The sequence below is a fragment of the Cottoperca gobio genome, chromosome 3 (genome assembly GCF_900634415.1).
Source record: "Cottoperca gobio chromosome 3, fCotGob3.1, whole genome shotgun sequence".
NCBI classification, from domain to species: domain Eukaryota; kingdom Metazoa; phylum Chordata; class Actinopteri; order Perciformes; family Bovichtidae; genus Cottoperca; species Cottoperca gobio.
Window position 1 is genome coordinate 18,376,806 of NC_041357.1, and position 22,739 is coordinate 18,399,544.

At 39.6% G+C, this 22,739-nt stretch overlaps 1 protein-coding gene and 1 long non-coding RNA gene across 9 annotated transcripts in view; both read left to right on the forward strand.

Annotated features, from left to right (window-relative positions):
• Window positions 1-39: 39 nt before the first annotated feature.
• LOC115005891 (uncharacterized) lies at window positions 40-2,790 on the forward strand. The gene is made up of 3 exons (XR_003831997.1): window positions 40-91; window positions 1,550-1,669; window positions 2,134-2,790. It is a non-coding gene; the product is annotated as an uncharacterized LOC115005891 (long non-coding RNA).
• Window positions 2,791-5,115: 2,325 nt separating this feature from the next.
• plekha7b (pleckstrin homology domain containing, family A member 7b) overlaps window positions 5,116-22,739 on the forward strand; it is a 67,407-nt gene continuing 49,783 nt past the window's right edge. For 7 of the 8 annotated variants that reach the window (XM_029427935.1, XM_029427985.1, XM_029427946.1 and 4 more), the window contains exons 1-3: window positions 5,116-5,230; window positions 5,330-5,406; window positions 5,516-5,573. In XM_029427935.1, the coding sequence (XP_029283795.1) occupies window positions 5,148-5,230; window positions 5,330-5,406; window positions 5,516-5,573 (218 nt within the window). In that variant the 5' untranslated portion in view covers window positions 5,116-5,147. Of the gene's footprint in view, window positions 5,231-5,329; window positions 5,407-5,515; window positions 5,574-18,628; window positions 18,747-22,739 lie in introns of those variants that run through there. The other variant, XM_029427970.1, reaches the window with a different exon arrangement.

Below are 22,739 nucleotides of genomic sequence, written 5' to 3' on the forward strand. Positions count from 1 at the left end.
ACTAGCAAGTTGCGTTGCATTGAATTTTACGTGGCGACATGACGACAGAGCGGGTGGGCGGTTACTTTAACAGCATTCTAAAAGAGTGAAGGTCAGTAAACATTCACACGATGCAGTGACGCTGAATGATCAATTGTGGCTCGTTTCGGGAGCACAGTTAGTTTTTTTCATCACAATTAGCGATTTATTTATCGATTTCTAACCCGTGTCTAATGCAGAATAACATGTAGCCTTCATCTGTCTTGGTTATTTTTTAATTTGTAAAAAGGAACATTTCTATTGAATTGACTTAACTAAAGTATATACACGTCAACTATTCTATTCTTTCACTGCACAGGTGGTGGACAAAGTAGTCTGATTAATTTACTGAAGCGAAAATAATAACGATAATAATAATAAACTTGATTTGTATAGCACCTTTCTTACAAGATATGCAGCACAAAGTACTTTACAATAAGAGAAAATAGACATAGAATTAACATAAAAAGAGGTATAGAATTATAAGTTAATGGAAAATAAAACACTTGTTAAAATACAATTAAAATAACGGTCAGATGAAATAGAACACATAGTATGCATATCATTCTATGGAAAATAAATCCCACTGAATAATAATAATAATAATTATGATATTATTAAAATCAGTACAACATATAATTTAATAAACATTGCAATACTTGAGAGAAGCAGCAGTCTTTGATTAATGGGTCCAAGTGCACCTCTCACCCCAGCTGTGCTCGCAGTGTTCAATGGCAGAGCTCACATAGAATCTGGTGGCTGTACTTACAGATGGTTACACTCCTCTCAATGCCCTCCGCAGGCTGCACAGGCAGATGAAACCAGTGCTTCTATGAGATTTCTGAAGACACCCAAATAAATTATAAATACTGTAAGTAATCCGAAAGAAGTCAACATTTTTCTATGCATTGTTTTGTATGCAAATACCCAGACAAAGTGATCATTTTGTCCTGCATTGGGTTGTAATCTTTAATCTGTGTATTTCCATCCTTGAAACTCAATTAAGCATGTGCATAAAGTGCTTGTTAATAGTAATTAATCAAATGATTACATTCACTAGGTTGTTTGTAGACATAATAGCTTTCACTACCATCAAATGGAATGGATTTTATTGTATTTTAACAGTCCAACATTGCATTTATATGCAGAATAGAGTATATTCTGTATGTATATTCAATTAAATTCAAGTTCAAAAAGACACACATGTATATACGTGCACAAAGGTAATCCCCCATCTTTCCAACAGAGGGTGCTATTGTGCTCTATTGGCTGAGTTATATTATTCCAGTCTGTTCATAGTCAGGTAGAACTGGAAGTCCATGATGGCTTAACTGGTCCAATATGTTGGGAGCCACAGGAGATAATGAGTGCATGATTAACACCAGCTTGAAGCTACTGTCCTTGTTAGCCCCGGCACCGGCAGTAGTTGTTCTGTTTATTGAGGGTTTTTTTACTAAAAATTACAAATGTAAATTTTTTTTTAACTGTGATGAAATCAGATTGCAGATAACCCTCTTTATTCTTTCAACAGCTACTCGGACCATCATGGACAGAGGGCATACATCTGTTGCTCAGGAGATGTATTGGCTTTCTGCTGGAACTATGGGTGCTCGAATAAAAACCCCAAAATAATATTTATGAGCCTTGGCAGGTACAACAAGACACTGAATCTAATTTTTCTTTTGATCAGTTGGCTTATTACTAAATATAATATCACTGCCCTGTAGATGTCAGTGTAATGGTTTTAGCTGGAAGGCAATTAATCATTGTCTAACTAATATAGAAAGTGAAGGAAAGCTAGTGCAAATCAGGAAAATCAGCACTTGTTTTTAAATCAACAGCTTTATATTGATTAAATGCGCTGCATAATGAACAGGAGACTATTGTCTAAAGAAAATTACCCAACAGAGTGTGTAGTTAATAATTCAGGCACTTTGAGTCAGTGGTACACACTCATTTATATAGACTACTTTACCCTGCTGAAATTAAGGGATCATTTAAATAAATGCATTTCTCAAAATATGTTATTAATTTTATATGTGGGCATCTGCCAGATATAAGATCCAAACTAATCTGAGATGAAGAAAGAGATTCTTTATTGCATTTTCTGTTCAGCACCTTTAGTAAGCTGTGATTCAGCGGGAGGAGGCTCTCTGAGGAGAAGACAATAACATTGAGTCACCTTGCTGCATTGTGAGCCTCTGGCAGCCGAGAGGCAGGACTCCGCAGCAGCAGAGACCATGCTACAGAGCTGCACTGGACTGCGCATCAACTATGTGTGTATTTGTGTATGAATTAGTATGTATAAGTGGTTGTGTGTCGTACGGATGATGATAAATCACAGCAAGGTCAAATTACAGCAATTGAGTGGGGATACCGGATGATTACACTGCAGTATGTATGACGTTCCAGTGACCCTGTGCTTCATTTTGCAGACTGGATGAGGAACATACAACAAGTTAATTGAGCACCAAATTACTTCAAAATTAAGTACAGCAATATCAATAATGCAGTGGTATTATTGATTAAATTCAGACAGTATTTCTGCACGTTGTAGGTCTCTGCAGGTCTCTGCTTGACCTTACAATGTAGAACATTGATTCCCCAACATGCAGCATAGTTTCTTCTCCAGATCTGTGATGGTGTTCTCATATTTTGACGGTTGTAATAGGCTATAGGATTTTATGATTAACACATTTAATTTGTTCCTTTACGGTATAGTGAGTACAATACACATGACTGTGAAATAAAAGGAAAAAACAACATGTACATAACTGGTGTCTGGGTGTAGTGTTGGGTCACTACTAAAAGCCAAAAACAGATGTAATGCTCCTTGGCATATACTGATGATGATCGAGGTCACTGTCACTGTAACACGACTCGCTGAGGTTTTCAATTGGGATTAGATCTGGTGATTGTGAAGGCTAAGATATATGATTCATAAAACTCATCAAGCCATTCAGTGCCCCCATGTGCCTCTTATAAAAGCATGTGCACTTGAAATGTTTCTACACTTCAGTTTTTCCATTTAATATGTCACCCATCTCTAGATATAATTGACTTGATAATGAATTTCTTATTATGTGTCCTATACAACAGAGACTCCATGTGGAAGGTTAGAAACATATTATAGCAGGAAAAATGTGTTTGTTCTTTTACTCATCTGTCAAGCAGATAAGACTAGAAGGTTCACAGTGCATTGGTTTCAGCACAGCAGTTGCATCATATTGTTTTTGGTTTGTTTGTTTTTTAGAGGAAACATTGTATCTCTCACTATCTTTGAAGAGCAGGGCCTTAAACCATTGGAGAATGTTTGAACAAAGCATCCCCAAAAGGGAATTCTAGATCAAATATTTATAATTTTGCCAGATGCTTTCTGCTCACTGATGTGCACCAGATACAGTATTATTTTCCTTTCATAAAGGGCACATACAGATAACTGTAATCTACACCTCACAGGAAACACAAGGGGAAGGTAATTGTGCACGTCTTTGACGATTGTTTGACAAGTTTATTAGGGGAATTGCTCTTTCCCAGTTAAAGCACATAATGTTAAATGATATTAATGACAGTGCAGTTATATAAGAGACCGTATGACGAAGGGGAACCTTGCTGCTTGTTTGTTGGTGCTCAATGCTCAGCAAAACAACTCCTGTGCCAACACTACTGTGACTTTGAACATTGCCTTCCCTCAAATAGCCCAAGTGAAATTTATGGGCACCATTGGTACATTGGGCAGGTCTGTTTGATGCAGTGTAAGCATTATTGTAATGTGTCATGGTCAGGAAGGCTCTCTGTCCTCAAAGTGTGACTGCAGTTAACGTGATGTGAGGCTGACAAATTACATCTAAAGCTTACATGCATGGATGGACATACATTAATTTACGCATGCAGGCATGCTCCGCTCTGAGCATGCACATGTCCGCACACACACACACAGACACACACACACACACACACACACACACACACACACACACACACACACACACACACACACACACACACACACACACACAGTATTACAGAGACCTTGTACAACACACATTCCTTTTATTTCTTTGTCTCAAGGTAATACGCATAATTGAAAAATGTTTGCTAAGCCCCCCCTCTTCCTCCCCAAGAAACACAGATTTGTCTTAGAGTCTCTTTCCATACATATTAAGTCTGGTTTTCCCATTCTTGTCTATATGCAGTGCTAGTAACCATGTACATAGGGAACATACAGAGTACATAACATTATGGAAATATTTCTGTCGGGTTATTGCAAAGGCAAGATATCTGAATCAATAGATAACTTAAAATACTTTTGTTTATTGTACTTTTTCTGCTCTGCACCTTTAGTAAGCTGTGAGTAGTTACAAGGTCCATTGCAATGTTTACTTATGTACTTATTTATTATATATATAAATGCATTCTGTTGAATTGTCTACATGTGTTGACTGTGCTTTAATCCAACCTTTATTAAATCTGCTTTAAGAAGAATCAGTAGAAGAAACTAAAATTAATCAACTCATACTTTTAATTTCCTAGTCTCCTCAGACATGGCAGCAACCTGTCTCTTATAATAAGACTGTGATAACATATTTCTGTGAGGATGCTGGGTTTCCTTGTTTTATCTGTATTTCTCTCATATTTCCATCACATGTACATCTCCACATACTGTAGTAGCATAGAGAGAAAATTAAGCATAATGATTTGTTTGGTTTCATTGAGGTGTTCCTATATTTTTTTAATATCCCTTACATTTTTGCTACTAGAATTAGTTTTAGGATTGCTACATGTGTTCCTAATGTTTGTTTTATGTATGTGGCAAATTATCCCAGTCACAAGTTCCAGCTTTATTCCAGTGCACTTCACTTCACCCTGGGGGCTACACCCTACTTTTCTCCGCAGTGGGCTTCATTAATTATTCTCTTGCAGAGATATGAGCTTTATTATAACCACCTACCTGACTGCTACTTGTATGAGCTGGTTAGACATGAAAAACAGAGAAAGTGGTCGAGTTTGGTATTCTTCCCCTTTAAAAAAAAAAAACTATGCAGCCCTAGCGGTGGTTTTATCTGGGCTCCCTAGAAAAGTGTGCGGAGAGGGAGAGGGGGGACGAGCCGAGCCGGAGAAGAGAGATCATGGCGGCACCTCTCGGACGGGACACCCTACCTGACCACTGGTCGTATGGAGTTTGTAGAGACGGCCGGGTCTTCTTTATAAAGTGAGCGGGTTTCGCTATTCAACGCGTGGTACTTTACGTGGCATTATTAAGGATTTTTGTTGTTTTATTATCGCTCAGTAACAGGTGTCTTTCTTGCAGTGATAAAACTCACAGCACTACTTGGCTACATCCACGCACTGGTGAACCTGTTAACTCGGGACACATGATACGGTCAGGTACGCGACAAACTATCTGATTTGTTGGATGCCAAGGGGACATTTTTCTTGCTGCAATGTGTTTTCTGCCTGTGGCGGGCCGTTCAATGTGTTTTTCTTCGTGTTATAGATTTGCCAAGAGGATGGGAAGAGGGTTTCACGGACGAAGGAGCCAGCTACTTCATCAAGTGAGTGGCTTCATGAGCATTGCTTCGTTGTTTGGCGGTGTAAAATCCCTTTAGCTGCTTGTTTCCTTTTAAAGTGCAGTGTGTAAAATGCGTTTCAACTCCTTCCATTAGCATGTTTGTCTCTGTGCAGCTCAGACACGGTAACATGATTCAGTGAAACTAGATCAAAAGGCTGTGCTGTTTTTTTAAATTTAAAAACACAGCGTGCACAGGACTAATGACACTGAAACACATCAGCATATGGATTAACACACAGGGGTCCCATCGGATAGGTGAGAGCAATTATCTCTGCCTGCATTGTTAATGGAAAGTGGCAGTGCCTAGCAGGACAGGAAGGTTATTAAAATTCTCCTCACATCCTCCATGCAGGACCTCTACTCTCTCCATTAGATAGGTGTATAGCCTTGGTGTATGTGTGCATGTGTGTGTGTGTGAGAGAGAGAGAGAGAGAGAGAGAGAGAGAGAGAGAGAGAGAGAGAGAGAGAGAGAGAGAGAGAGTGTGTAATAGAGAGACTGTAAAGGTTGCAGGAGAGAGGGGTGTGACCATGTGGTGACAGAGATGTATGACATGATTGCATTATTGAGGCAGAGAGGACAGGATTTACAAAGTCACAGACCACAGCGTGAAGTTATTATTTTTTTGGACAGGTTTTCACATGTCCTTCACACATTCAGATTGCAGCAATCAGGTTTGAAAATCAGCTAAGGAGTATGTGCATTACATTTGCATTACCATCTGCAGTGTTATACACTGATGTTTGGGTGGAGTCTGGTCTGTGGCAGTCCAGGACACAAGCATCAACGACAAATCATGCCCACACCAATCAGATAAGTCAGGCTAACAATGACAGACAGAGCCTACTATAAAACAAAGTGAAGACATAAATTCTCCCTTGAAGCTGGATCATTTGGAATTACGATGACTCCTCCCATCGTAGCTTGTTGAAAGTTGTGTAGTTCCACTACCCGTCGTCCTGTCATGGCCGTTTTAGTTTGCCCCATTTGTTCCAGACAGAGGGGCTGTATGGAGAGGTTTTATATCCCAGCTGCAGTCTTTCGGAGGTTGATAGTTACTAATAAGAGGTCTTTGCTCAACAAAATGCGGTGCTCTGCAGACACCAGTTTGCTGCACTGATTTAACAATGCAAACTCTTTTTTTTGCTACAATAAGTATAAAACAGTTTAATAAAAGAGACACTATAATAGTTGAGCCAAACAAATGAATGCCCATGCATTCACTAGCCACATCAAAAGACATTCTAGCATTCATAAAATGGTTTCAACTAACACATTTGTCGTTGCTGACACTTATATTGTGTGCAGAAGAAAGGCGGTCATTGTGTTTCTCTCTTTTACTCGCTTTTTCTCTGTAAGAAGCGAGAACAATACAAAAGTGATGTTGTGTGATATATGGTAGCCTATATGTTAAAGGCTATTAAATCAGCTGACTACTTGTTGCCCAGTTGGCTTGGTGGAAGGATCCTGTATTGCTCCTGCTCCCTGCTTGGTTCTGTGTTTTCGTGGGCTAATTTCTAGGAGTCGAACATTAGACAGGAACACACAGCGATATCTTGGTCCATGAGAATGAACGGTATACACTTTTCTTTAGTAGCGTAGTGTAGTAGAGTAGGATTTTGGTCTCCTTAAAAGAAATATTAATAAGGAATATACAACAGCTTCGGTCAAAATGAACTTGTATCTTTGGCTACATTTTGTAAATATTTGACAGCAGATTATAACATATCGACAATTGAAATAATTCTGTGTTCCCAACTGCTATATGGCATTTATTGTCTTTGTTTAATTCTTGAAACAGTGTGACTATGAAGTCCCATATTGCTGTTTAGTGTTCATATAAATAATTACTTTGAGAAACAGCTGATCAGTGTTGTGCTTGTGATAAGCACAACCTTTCATTACAACTCAGTGGGGGAAATAACTGTTATTTTTCTCTGGGGAACGAATACTGCCATTCTCATTGTAGAGAATTTTATCTCTGGTGATTTGTTTGATTTATTGCAGACCTGAATGATGCCAAGTTTCTGTATTTGTCCCATGTGCCTACAGGACAATTAAAAGAATTGTCATTTGTTTTAAGCTTACCTGGCTTTTAACTCCAGCACTCAGCTAATTACATTATATTGCTATAAGAGTGGATACACAGGCCTGACTTATTTGTAGCTACTTTGTTCTTAAAAACACGAGTTGGTTTAGGCAGATTAAAGGTTAATAAACAGCTTACTCTCAGGGAATATGTTAACAGTTTTTGTGCTTGATATGGTTTAGGTATTGATGTTAACTGGCAAACCTGAAACGCTAAAGACGATGAAGTTGGCTCTAACTCAATAGGAATATTCCTTACATCACAGTAGAAAATTGGAAAGGGACTGGACAACTTGGACTGTGGCCCTATTTCAAACCATTAAAATCATCACTGGATATTCATTTTGAACTGGCTACAACGCATTTTAAAATTCCCATTAATACGACAGGGACATCCCCCATTAGCATGGAGTTTACGTGAGTACATTTTTCTGCTCCAGGGTGCACATCGTGGTTCTTTTTGTCTTAAGAAATGTCATCTAACACTCATATAATTCTCACTTAAACATTAGACTTTATGAGAAGCTCTCTTGACTGTTGATTATTAGCACAAAGCAATAGGCTCTTTGATAGAAACATTGCTCTCCATCTCTTAGCTGACCAGGAAGCATACGGCAACAAACTCAAGCAGGACTGAAGTCCACATGATGCTGCTATGACAACGGTACATAGATTTGGTTTTGTGTTAATGGTGGAATTTAGCTGAGGTGGAGTACAAAGGATTGTTCAGACATTTATTTACACCTCGCTGTAGGCCAGCCTACAGACCTGAACTATCGGTATTAAGGGTACTGATGATGTTTGTTGTTTAGTGCCACACATGTAATGGTCTAAGCTTTTCTCAGTGTCTTAATTTACATATTTAAATAAAAAACGATTTATTTATGATGAAATAAAGTTTAAATGACGTAGTTTACGGTACCTTTGATACACCAACATTAACAAATCAATACATTGAAATTTGGAGATTGGAATGGAACGTTCTCAAAACTAATGGACGAGCTCTGTCGTCATCTGAAACAGATTGAAATAGTGTCTGTCTCTGGCTGTCATACTTCTGGCAAATCTCCAAGGAAGTGACCCAATTTGAAAATCATCCTCCAAAATCATCCCGCTTCAATCTCCGAACATTTGTATTGGATTCATATCCATTTAAGTAAGGAATTGGTCAGCAAAAGAAGGCTTACAAATTAGATGTGTGGCAATGACATGTGTATAACATATTATATAATTAGGTGCAGTACAACTAAGTTAAGCTTCCCTTTCAAGTTATAACGGAAGGAGGCCTCAGCTGTCATGAACCCTAATACATCCCTCACATGGTTAATGCCGGGGAAACTGAGGTCAGTTAGATTTACTCTCCACCACATCACTGGCACTCACTGAGCATAGGAAATTCTATATTCTATAGAGGGAAAGAAATGACTCCACTGAGGTACAATGGAGTCCTGTTGAGGACACAGTTCACATTGTTGAATGGGCTTACAATGCTTTGGAAGGGAAGTCCAGGTAGAAGTGTGTAATGTAAAACTCAAATAGATTTCACACCAAAAAAGGCTTCTGTCATCTTGATTTACTCCTCAGGTGTGATAACCCCATCAATATTTTATCCTGTTTACCTTTCCATTCCCCTGCTGCTTGTTGTGTTTTTAGGCTGCGCTTGCATTTTTTAACTAGCTGACTCTTTTTGATTCGGGCAGTAGGAGTTAATTAGCCATGGTATGTTTTGAGAGTTTTGAAGCAGGATATTTTAATGGGGGGATAAAAAAAAAAAAAGGTTTAATATCCCGGCAGGCCCCTATCTTAAGGCTGTTTAATGAAGCTTTCTTTTTCTGTGAACACAGCAAATCCATACCTCATTGCTGAGTTCAAAACATCGTTGCCAAAAAAGATAGAAGAAGAAAAATGAGCCCCAAGATCCTTCAAATGACCTTTGCCTTTCTTGATATTAGATTATTTTAACATGAAATGTGTTTTATGTGTAAGTTTAGTGTTTGATGTGTAAGTTCAGAAAATAAAAATAAATAAGTATCCATGCTAGAATTCATCAAATGCTAAAAACGTTAAATTTAAGCTATTTGGGAATATTGTGTCTCTCTTAGAACTGTCAATTTGTACTGTTGACACTGGACATGACTTTTAAACTTTTTAAGTGAGGTAAAACTTCAAATGTGTTTCGTGCAGGACCATTCTGTGTGAGACAACTTGACAACAGTGGATTTAGGATATGAGTTTTAAAGTGTTTTCCCAACAGGTCCTCCTTTGGGCTCAGGCAGGAAGGTTTTATTTTCAGAGAGGCAAAGACGCAGCAGAAACTCCCTTATGACCCTTTTTAGAAATGATCAATGCTCGCATTTAAGACTCAGGTTGGAAGCTCAAACTTCATGTAATGTTTTGAAGCTCAACAACATATTTCACTGACATGTGTTGAGACATTAGATGAGCGCGAGTGCTGTTAGACTTGCTAAGTGGCCTCATGTTTGCAAAGGACTGTGCGTGTAAAGGGACGTTGTTTGGAAATCTTTGTCGGGTGCCATGGGAAGTAATAAAGAAAGATGGAAAACACACCACTGAATACTAATTAGATAGAGCTCTCCTGCCCGCAGGACACAGGCAGGAGAGGGATCAGTGCAAATGCTTTTGTTTCAGCAAAGCTGAGGTGAGGGTGACAGGAACAGATTTTCATCTTCACTGACAGTCTACATAAGTCTACTCTGTGTATACCAACATAGATATTGATATATAAATCTATTGTGCTACCTGAAAGGATGTCCGTGTATAAACTGTGCTTGGATGTTACAAACAATAAGGATGAAAAGGATGAAAGTGTGGATAAAATGAGGTGACCTTTTTGTCACAGATGTTTCACGTAATAAGATCTCATAATACCAACAGCTTTCCTACTGTAAATTCGCTCCAGTTGACAAATATTCATTACATATTTATATAGTGCGGGTGTGCAGGTCTGCCCTCATACTTGCTAGTTGCTACTGCTTTGGCACACCTTGCAGACAGTGTTGCATTTTCCCTACAATTTCATGTCGAGAAGGGCCAGCTGTGCTTGTTGAACTGGCTCTTTCGGGCTACACAGAGTACTGTAGGAACCATAGTTCTTGAAGCGGTGTCTTCAGACTCTTATAGCATCACTTTCAGTGTAGTTTCTCTGTTCTGCAGTGCAGCTTAGGATCCACTTACTCTACAGCACCACAAAGCAAAGATGTTGACACCAAGGCATCAAAGGAACTCCAGCTATTTTCTTGATACATCCTGGCTTTACTGAATCGGCTCTCTGGCTGTGAAAGTTGCATTATGCCTCTTTGTGTTATTTCTTCATGTCTGACAGAGATTCCTGATGAGCACAGGATCAGCATTAGCATGATAACATTCAAATTAGCAGCATAGCTGCATTATGATTGGATTTGTTTTGTAAATTTGCTTATGCGAGCAGAGACACAAAGCCGATAGTGCTCTGTCACCTACCATCTTGTACAACTTCTGCACTTCAGCCCAATGAACTATGTGTCAGTAATCGTACTCATTTATTTGTACATATTTTTGATGCTTTCATTTTTTTACTCAAAGAAGTCATAAGACAAATGTATAACTATACAGTATGGACTAACACTGTCTCAGATATACATCCCTTCTGTGAGCTTAAACACAGTTCAGTCTCTCTTTTCTCTTCCTTCCCTCAAGTTGTTTGTTCAGACAGTGACCTTCAGCTGAAAATAGATACACTGAAATGGTGGTGTCATTCTTGACAGGCAAATCCTGATGCATCAGATTACTTCTGCCTAATCTCTGAAAAATAGACATTTGATTTTGGGGGCATTAATACTTTGACAGGAGACTAAAAAACACTTGAAATGGAAGATTTGAATTTGAATCCTTTTTTTTTTATCGTCACACATTTACACAGCACAGCACACACAGTGCAATTTAGACTGTGCATTAAAGCCATCCTAGTGTTTGGAGCAGGGCACTCCTGTATACCATGTTGCAGGAAATGCTTTGTCAAGTTAGACTTCCTCCCTTTATGCTTAGAAATGCCTGCTGGTTGGGGAATGTAGTCTTTTGTGAAGAGTTCATTTGTATTTGTGTTGTTTCATTTCTGATGAAATTAGAAAAAGACTGATCAGCATCAAAGTCCTATTTTGTCTGATAAAATACCAGCACCATAGCTTGCGCTGCCTCATTTTGATTTAACTCCTAGCTTGTTGCGCTTCTCTTCCCACCATTGCACCATGTGTGCTGTGCAGGGAATGAAAATACTGAAGGCAAAATATATTTCAAGGTCAAGAGAACAGCAGCCTGATGTAATGCTCTTTTGCCAGTCTTTGTACTATCATAGTGCCACAAACATTGTCTTGCTTCTATTTATTTCTATTTTTCTTTCTTTCTTATTTTTTTACAGTTGAAAATGATGGTTAAAGTGGAGCAAGGAGAGAACTTGATTTCTCTGTCACTCTCTTTTATACACCCACAAACTACATGGAACAATAAAATGTATTTCCCGATAAAAACGGCATAGAGACTCAACGTCGCCTTGAAGCACCAATCATTAATCCTCTGAAGATGGCAACAGTGCACATGCCAACACCGTCTTTAGCAGCGTACGCAGGAATACTGAAGATCAGCATTTATGGCAAAGGAGTTGCAAATAGGATGTTGATGAGGTAGTGAATTCTTTCACTCTTTACGGTGATTTATGATGACCATTTGTCATTATCAGTAGATCCTCGTATCGTGTTTCAATCGTGTCCAGCTATTCTGTTTGTGCATAGATCTTCTCTCCGTGATGTCCGCGGCCTGAACCTTCACTTGAGGCTACAGCGTTTTATAAACTGAGCAGTGTTGTCAATATCATGTCATTTGGTGACTTATTACGAGGCTTGTGACATTCAAACAATACATACTGTACAGTACTGTCGGGGCCTTCAAATACAGTTGGAGGTTAAAGCAGCGGACTGAATAAAGACGATGAAAACAAAGAGTAGATTGAGAGTCTGGTACAGTGGACGTTTGTGCTGCAGAATACAAAGGAAGCTTTCCACCAGGCCTAGTTTGGACTTGCAATATTTAATCCGGGAACCTGCAATGAATGAATACATTAAGAACTGTGTGCCTGAGGTGTGCTCTGTGGGATGATACACATCTAGAATGATTTCATTCACTTGCTTCAGACGGCTTAAGCAGGTTGACCAGTCAGAGCTGGAGCAGGAGTCAGAGCAGAAACAAGGCAGGGGAAATGCCCGAGCCGGCATGGGGACCTGCTGCTGCAGTTGCCTGCCCCTTGGCCAGGGGCCTGACTCGGCTGATCATGAAACAGAGGTGGTTGCTGAGCTGGAGCTCTCCAGTTTGGAGAAGGAGGAGATTCATATTGAGACAAGGTAACACTGGTTTAATGACATTATAACTGTTACATTTTCTCTTTTACTTTGTGTAAAATAATTGTTTTTATACATGAACCCTACTACAATCTGGAGTTACAACTAATGGAAATGGAGCTGGTATGCAAGAAAGAAAATGTAAACTTCTGTACGCTTTTTTGTGTATGACTCTTTTCCTGTTGTTAAAGAAGGGAGCTCTGCACCTGAGTAAATTCAGCCGCCTCTCTGGAGAAAAGAGAGCGTTTGTACAGCCTCCCACTGATTGAATTCAGATGACAGTTCTTTCTGCCGCATTCTGTCAGAGCCTGAGTATGACTGGAGCCACTGCAGAGAGAAGCCGGTCCCACACTGTTCTCATCTCAGACGAGTGAGAAGAGATGTGATTACTTACCAGCCAGAGAGGTGAAAGATGGATGTTGTGTAAAAAGAGTCTTTCTAGAGAGCATATCTAAGACCTAACCTTTTTAATTTTTATTCTGCCCAGAAGATTCCAGTGTTAGGTGTAAATGTGTTAGACAATAAAATAGTTAATGTATATATTATATAACCAGTAGAACATCTAATACTTAGACAATCTGCATTAGATAAAAATGGCATAGGTTCAATCTGGTAAAAGTAAATATACTATATATATATAATATACTGCATGGAAAGTGTTTCGCTTAGTTCTACAATGAAACTGCTTCCGAGCTCTTGCTGCAACTATCACTACCATGCTACACATAGAGCAGAATCTATGAAGCTTCTTCTACTTTAATTATAAACAACAGTATTAAAGCTGCGCTAATCAATACTTTTTATATTAACTATGGTTCAAATCAATAGGTGTGGAAAGTGTCACTCGTAGTGACAAACCCAAAGGGAATATCACATCAACTGAGCAATCTTTACAGCTGTAAAGGCAGACAGACCACGTTAGTAACTAGCTGGTGTACACAGCGGCGCACTGAGCAGCTAAAGAGAAAAGTATTTCCCGCATGAGTTGGTGAGGACCAAAAGGAGCTGGAAAGAGAGTGAACGTTGGATTTAAATTCATCCAGGGGCAAGACACATGACTCTCTGTTTCAGCGTCTGCTGGAATTTCTAGTTTGCTAAACAACTTTATAAGGTATATATGTCGACATTACGTTTTTATAGTGCGTTCTAACAGAGTGTACATGCATACAAGAAACAAGTTTATTAATCAGAGAACAATCTCAGACTTGTTATGTTCAAGATGACCTTGAACATAACTGATTCTTCTGTGGGCCCTATGGTCTTGTTAGAACATGAAATGCTGCCATGTACTGATTGAAAATGATACAGGACCAATAGAGAGTTTGCAGGTTCTCCTCTGTACTCATACATACATATACAGTATATAGCACCTTGAAGATATGTAAAGATCATTGCTTGTCATTAAGTAACACAGATTTGCACAACAGAATGCATTTGTAACCATGACAAAACCAAACAGAATCTCACAGTCCTCCTCCTCCTGTCTGCTTAATCTGACATGTATTGACTGATCATAGGATTTGTAGCAATACATGTGCTTTGTATACGTGGCTTACTCTGTACATATTCCTTAAGGTATATTATCTACAGTCTGAATAATACACACTTCAATAAGTTTATGTTCCGCAGCAGATTGAGTGCATGAGCTCCGAAAAATGTTTGTCATTGTAGATTACTTAATTGAATATTGCTGTTCCCATTCATGGAATATTGAGTGTGAAAAAGATAAATGAAAAGGCCCGTCTGCCCAATGCTAGCGAGAGCAGATCTGGTGGTTAGGGCAATTTCACTCACTGCAGCATTTATTGAACACATTGACTGCACAGCTGTGTGAGTTCTCACAAAGCGGTCCAATTTCATTTGCTTCAGTGCATAGATGCAAGTCTAATTCCTTATTCATGATCTGATTGATTCTCCTTTTTGCTAATCTGAATCTTTGAGAATGAGATGTTTTACGTCTTCGCCTCAAACCATTCATCGTCTGTCATTTTTTCTTAGTGAGATGAAGCTTGGATTGCGCAGCTAAGACTGAAGTTTTCAAATCACTGTAAGAAGTGTTTGACTGATGGATGATGTATGCACCATATCTGTGGAGTGAAGTGTTTGTCATGAAGTGCTGTTCTGTAGGTAGCCACTAGATATTGCTGTTGAGTCTTTGTCTATTTCATAGTTTGATGCAGTTTTACTGTTGTTTTATTTATTATGCAGACAGGTAGTGTTCAGGTAGTCATGAAGTGTTTTGGTACTTGCTTAAGCCTTTCATGTTGTGCAGGCTTATGGTCCATGTTGCATTAGTTCTGTATTGCACATTTATTACACAATATTTCCTGCATTTCTGAGAAATGTTTGTTTTTCACCTGTAGTTATTGTTGCAAAGCTTTTTTTTCTTCTGGCTTTCTGATTTGCTAACACAACAGACTGAGATTGATACATTGTTATTATAGCTTCATTTTGTTATTAAAGCCAGCAGGACAACCGTGGCAGGAGGTAGAAGAGTGAAGTATGAATGATGATCTGGCTGTCTAACGTACGTATCGACCTAAACCACCCTCGTCCAGTCCTCTGCTCTTATATATATGTCTGCCTGTGGATTATTGAACCGGCAGTAGCAGCAGCCTGAGCCAGCCACTCAGCTATAGTCTGCCCTCCATCCTCTCTCCCTCTCCCTGACTGACGGGGATGTGATCTGATAAAGAGGACTCGAGGTGATACTGAAGGCTCTGGTTGCAGTCAGAGACCAAGGTCAGCACTCTACATTGACCGGACAACACAGAGAGGTGAATACTGCTCATCTGTGGTCACCAGAACCAGTGGTGGCTTCAGAGTTTATTCACAAGTCAGACCCTTCCCATTTCCCCCACCTTCTTCTCATTTATAGGGACTGAACAATGGAGAGTTATCATACTATTCTTCCCTAGAGAGGCTAAGTAGAGCTCTGTACTGTAAGTGCTGGTAGTGTTACAGAGTGATCCAGAGTAGAGAGAGAGGGCTGAAACAGCAGTTATACTCCTATCTGACACCACTCTTTGTGCCTGTTCCAGCTCACCCACCTAGCATTGTGCACACAGTTAAAACAGGCTCAGTCACCATACGTAAAGAGAACAGAAGGAGAGACTCCTTATTGGCCATCTTCAGGATCAGGACAGATTTGGACATTTGAGACTTTTGAATTGGATTTACTTCTTGTCACATCTGATCACTAACTGGTGAGTAGCAATGTAGCGACATGTACGATTGAGAGGACTCTGTAGCTCTCAGATTCATGCTGCGAGTTTACTGAAGACAAAGAAGATGAATCACGTTAGACATTGTTATCTTTGATTAAAAAAAGTGCCCGTCTTACAAGTGAAGGCTAACCAGATCAGTTTCATCTTTTAAAAACTTAAACAAATAAAAGTTTAAATCTTGTTTCATTCATTATGTGAATATTTATTTTTATTATATGCATTCAAATGTTTCATTGCTTTGTGATTGTGCACATTTCTATATTTCAGTATATATCACTATATTCAGAATATTTGTTCATTTCAGTTGTGGTCATACAGTTTGTTGAGGGTCATGCTATTGGTTGTAAGCAGAGGTGGAAGAAGTATTCAGATCTTTTACCAAGTTACAGTCAAAAGTCCTGCATTTGAAATATTATATCAGTAAAAGTAGGAAGGTATTCACAAGAAAATGTACTTGAAGTATCAAACATATAATTACTCAATGTGCAGCAGAGTGACACACTACCTCGCAGTGTTATATTGTTATATACATGTTATTGGATTATTGTTGCATATGATACTACTGTATATATTGTTGGGTAGTTTAATATAGATTATAGAACTATCCTATCACTCTTTAGAAACAGATCACATTTTGTATGTAAAAACTAAATCTGCAAGGTAACTAGTTAGAGTAACTGCAGTATGTCAGTCCAATAGATGTGGTGGAATAAAAAGGTACAATATTTCCCTCTGAAATATGTGAGTAAATATACTTTACACCACTGAGTGTAAGTGGGTGTGGGTTATTATTTACGTATTTTTGAATCATTCTTGCAGTATTTCCAAACATTCCCCTTTTCTATTAATGTAATTACAAACATTTGGTTTCCCTTTAAACTCTTATTTCATCAGAAAGTGAGTTCCTGTGTGCATCCTTTCTTTACTGCAGACACTTTGGAACCGCTCTGCTCTCTAGCAGTCCCGTGGTTTGCCAGTGTATGGTTGTTTTACATTTTACTGAATGGTGTGCATGTTGCAGTGTTTTCATGATCACTGTAAAAGAGAGCTAATGCACAGTTCAAATAATCATTGGTGGTCTTAAGACCCAGAGATCTATCATATCCTCTGAACAGCGTTGAAGAGGCTCGCAGTGTGAGTGCCTTCGACTCCTGGGGTATGCTAACGAGATGTGAAGCAGAGTGTAGATGGATGAGAAAGAGCTGCAGAGGATGAAACTCGTGATAAGACCAACAACAGCAGCTGCTGCTTTACCTCCATGTGTGTATGTGTGTGTAGGTACTGTCAGTTCAATCTGTGAGTTGACTTCCTGAGTCCATGCAGAACAGATTTGTCACCTGTCCTCCCCAGTGTCTCTATTAGCTGATAGAAGGCATGTGTAGCATGGCCTTGTCATCAGTCTTTTCAGCTGTTAGGCCATAGTCCAGTTTTCACTTCCATTTATCATGTGGTGAATTATATCTCACTACTACTCCCCAACACTCTCCCTCCTTCATCTAATCTCACTGCTTTTACAGTATTTCCTTCTTAAGCTTATTGAAGACAGTCATCCTGCATTGAAATGTTGTTGTTGTTGGACATTGTTAATATTCTATAATGATACTCATGGGGGCACACCTTCAATCATTTTCAGTTGATACAAAGTGATACCATAAGAACATTTCTTGCTTACTAACTGCCAAAATATTATAGCATAAAGATCGGCATGTAGAGTTTACTTTATACATTTATCGATCATTATGTATAAGTTGCAACACACTTTCTCTCACATATCACTCCTCATCTCTTTCTCTTTTTTCCTTACTCACTACTGTAATTCCTCCTTCTCCCTCCTCATTCCTCTCCTCTTGTTTAAAGTGCATGCTGTGCATTGATTGCATGACTGCAGAAGGAATGGAGCAGAGAGGGCGTCCTGTTCAGGCAAATGCTCTGACTGCAGAGCTCCGCTAAGGAACGCAGAAATTAGAAGTGAACAGAGGAGAGGTGAGGAGAGAAGGAGTACCACTTCAGGGAATGAATGTGAGAGAAGAGAATATGATTATATTGGTTAATGGCTAAAGCTTTGTACCTGTGGTTTTACTTAGTGCTCTGGGCCCGCTTACATGATGTATTGGTGAGGTTGGCTGACTTTAATAATACCCATCACTAACCTAATGCTCTCGGAGACAGGGGACAGTTCAGTGATTACGTGTATTTTTAGCACCACCTCAGCAGCCCGACACAGGAGAAGCGGGAAAGGGGATGTTTTGAATGAATCGACGCCACAGAGCACAGCGGAAGACATCAGCAACAGCAGCACAACCAGCTGAGAGGAGTACACACACAGAGGCAACACTGAGAAGAGCAGAGCAGAGCGCAGCAAATCACAGACCAGCAGCTAACATGTTGGGCCAACCAGGACAGTCAACCTTACACGTCCCATACAAGAGGCAGCCAGTGTATCATGCGACTCACAGGTGTGTATCCCAGCCCCATATGTGGGATTGGATTGCTACGTAGCTACTCAGGAGGTGTGTTGGCTAAAGCTTTCCGGCAGCCGCAGGAGATAAAGTGCTTCAGATTGCATGCCGTTAAGTGTATGTGCAGAGAGGATCGTTTAAATGCATGCTGAACAGTGTCTGTCGTCCGTTTTTGTGGCAGAGCAGGCTGCTGGCTGTTTAGCTTTAACAAACCTTTGATTTGCCTTTGGGGAGTGCGTATTTCAGTGTGGACTAATGGTGCAGTCTCTCCAGGAATGAGAAAACGGAGAGGGAGAAAGAGAGAGAGATGCTCACTGCAGTGCCTCATGATCACAGGTCACTGACCGCTGTGTCGATGTCAGCAGAACTGTGATCTCTCATGCTGATTATGATGCTCTTCTACATGGTTAATGTGGGATGTCTCTGTAGGTTAGACTGTAGTGAAGGTTTTAATGCAGTCCTCGCAATTCTCAGTAAGCCAGATCTTCTCAAAGGAATGTACTTGCTTACATGGTTAACATGTAAACATGTTTGCTTCTCAACGCTTAGCACAGCTGCTATTAAGGCCCAGCCCACACACAGACAGACCCACAGAGATATACCATATATATACTCGCCCATGCAATGTCTCATCTGCTGCATATTACACTTTTCCATGACTATTTTGATCTCTTTTTGATGAATTTGATATTGTTTGCATCATTGACTTAAGCATCATCGCTCTATCCATTGTGTTTCAACTTTCAGCATCAAAGTTAACTGTACACTGCTGTATATGGCTATACTTTAACACTGTTTGAAATCTAGGGATTTACCAGTGCAAATACCGTCAGACCGTACAGATATATGTAGTGGCAACCTACAGTTTTTAAGCTGTTAATTCTGTCTATTTGAATGAGTTGTGACATGGAAAATATGCCACATAAATCCATGCACAAGATATCAAGCTTATTATCATTCTGTCAGGGTCTCGATGTCAGCCGCAGCATAAGGTTACTTTGCCTATTTATCATTCGTGCATGTGCTCCCTCATCGGTCAGCCCCCCTGCTGTGCTTTCAGCCACAGAGAGCAGTGGGCTGTAAACACAAAGTTTCACCTACAGTATGGGCCACAGATAACAAGAGTTGACAGTTTGGGTCATCTTTAAATCAATTCTAGTGCATCTCATTTTAAAGTAACATTAATGAGCTTCTCGTGGGTTTGTCTAGTCTTGTGTGGTAGTCTGTTTTTAATCGATTATGTAATGGTCGGTTTTAGCTTGGTCTGGTTCTACTCAGGGCGTTGGATAACATCTAATGTGATGTTTATTTCACTTAGTCAGTTCCAGTAAGGCTGAGTACACCTCGGTCACACCCAGCCCAGTTTATCCTTCTCCTTTCATCCCTTGGCCAAAAGGCACAGCTCTTCATTTGTATGCTTAGTTTATAGAGAGGTCATATGTTTAAGTTCAGCTATGAATGTCCGTACCATTTCAGTCTGAACAATGACACACCTAAAATTGGTGCAGGGTACACACGAATAAAGGGAAGACACTATCAAGAGAAAGGACGAGACCTCTCCTTAACTACAGACATTCTGCACATTTCCTGGGAGACTTAAAACTTCTAAGAATAGAAATAATGATGATACTTAGCAGAAGGTTGAGGTATTTGAAAAGGGAGTGCATTCTGTGTGTATTAAGACCGTGACCTTTTAAATTCCCCAGAATGTGATTTAGATCAGCCTCTGTGAGTGGGATAGAAATTCTGGGGAACGGACTTTTCTGGTAAAATCTCGATCCTGTCGGGCTGTGCACCAGATGTGGCCCACCTTCCTCCACTGAAGCCTGTCTTAAGAAGCGTCGTAAGTCTCCATAAGCTCTCTCCACACTCTCAGGATACAGAGATCTAAAAATAGCCTCTCAATTCAGTTACCCTCTGCCAGCCAAGTGGAACCTCAGCTAATTAATTTAATCCATCTGTTTAATTTCCTGGATAAAATGATAATGTGATAAACTGCAGGCTTTAGCAACCAAGAAGGACAGATGAGAAATGATTAAAAACCACATTTTGAAATCAGTTTTTATCATTTTTAACACCTGTGTACTTTATTGAAATAACCATTATTTGACGTCTAATCGTGCAATGTGGTGATCAGGTATTTAATCACTTTTGTCACTTCTGTATTGAAAAATAGTATGATGATACCAGAGAATAAATAGACAATTTAGAGGGATTGTGGGAGAAATCTGCAGTGCTTTGATAGATTTATGTACAGCATGTTTATGCAGAACAGATGTGAAGCCCCTAACAAGACAATGACACTGGGAAAACAGATTGTTTGCATCCTTCTAGATGTTGTGTGTTTTTTTGGTTGACTGGGGCCTGCGTGTGTGTTGCCTGCGTGTTGTTCATTGCAGTCATGGAGTAGCTGTGTTGTCTTAACCCTGTGTATTACTGTAATGTAAGTCTCTTGTGGGAGTGTGTTTGTTCAGTGGCTGCTTTTGCTCTAGGGTGTGTGTCTGCTCAGATTCTGTAATGAGAACTGCAGGAGAGAGATCCCTCCAAGCCTGGAGCCAGTCTGGACACAGTTAGCTCCCAGCAGAGAACAGATATTGCTCTCTCTCTCTCTCACACACGCACACACACACACACGCACACGCACACACACACCACACACACACACACACACACACACACACACACACACCACACACACACCACACACACACACACACACACACACACACAAAGAGCTGACTCAATCGGCAGGTCCTGCATAGAGGAGATTGTGAGTAGAGGAGAAGGTATTGGATCATCTTGATGAAGAGTCAGAAATGTCTTTGTTTTCCTTTACTAATAACATTTAGATATACTGTACACACTGAAGAAAACACTGTTGTACAGACAGGTTTGCTGCAGTAAAGAGTGCTGCGCTATACAAGCTTGGACACACTCAGGGCCAAGATTCTCTGCAGCAAAATGTACCAGACTAATCAAATTTCTCCCACACAGTACCTTCTGTACTTTTTGCTTAAATGTGATGACTTTTTCATTTACCACTGAACCAAAGAGCAATGTAATGTAATCAAGGGTCTGAACAATACATTTGTCTAGTATTGTCTCCTAGTATGGTTTACAGAGCGTTCTTCAGCAGTAATTTGATAAAATCCTCCTCTGTCATCTTGCTGAAGAAAGCTCCCAAAATGTTAAAACAAGACCTTTTTTTTCACATGTGTGTTCCTGCTTGTGTGTGTGTGGCGGTCCCGGACGAGGGATGGGGGTAGATGGAGGGTATTTAGTGTTCGGATGATGCCTGTCTGACATGATTGTGTAAGGGATTTAGACATGTTTCACAGCATGAGGGTTAGCTGAATCCGATTGTTAGAGGATCCAGTGGCTGTTTATCTGCCCCTCTGCTTTTTGGACAAAAGCACTGGCAAGTAACACGGCTTTCATGAAATGGTATTAGAAAACAGGGATTACCCTGGTTCAGATAATGTAATCCTTAAGGACACAATGAAATTCAACTACGCCTGTCATGTTTTGTTTCTAAAGAGCATGTGGTCAAAGGGGTGACAGCATGAAGACACTGTATCTTAACACACGTCCAGGCGTTGGGATGGACATCTCCTATTTATTATTATATTAATTTATTATATAATAATATCATTTCATCACAAGAAGAGATCTACCTAATGAGCTATCTACCCACCTTGTCATCTATCTAGCTAGCAAGCTTGCCAGCTACCCACAAACCATTATTTCATAGGTGGACACCAGTTCCATTCATTGCTATATTATGTTATTGTCCAGTCTAACATACTACAAAAGCTGTGCTATATTAGTCATTTCATTATTTATGGACAACACTGGATTAGCAAGCAAGAGGTGAACCAGAATTTCAGTTTCTTTAATCTGATGTGGTCATATGGTTTCTTTTTCAAACATATTTAGAGTAGCCATCTCTGCCTATTTTAAACATTCTTTTCTGTTACAAATTTAGTTTTT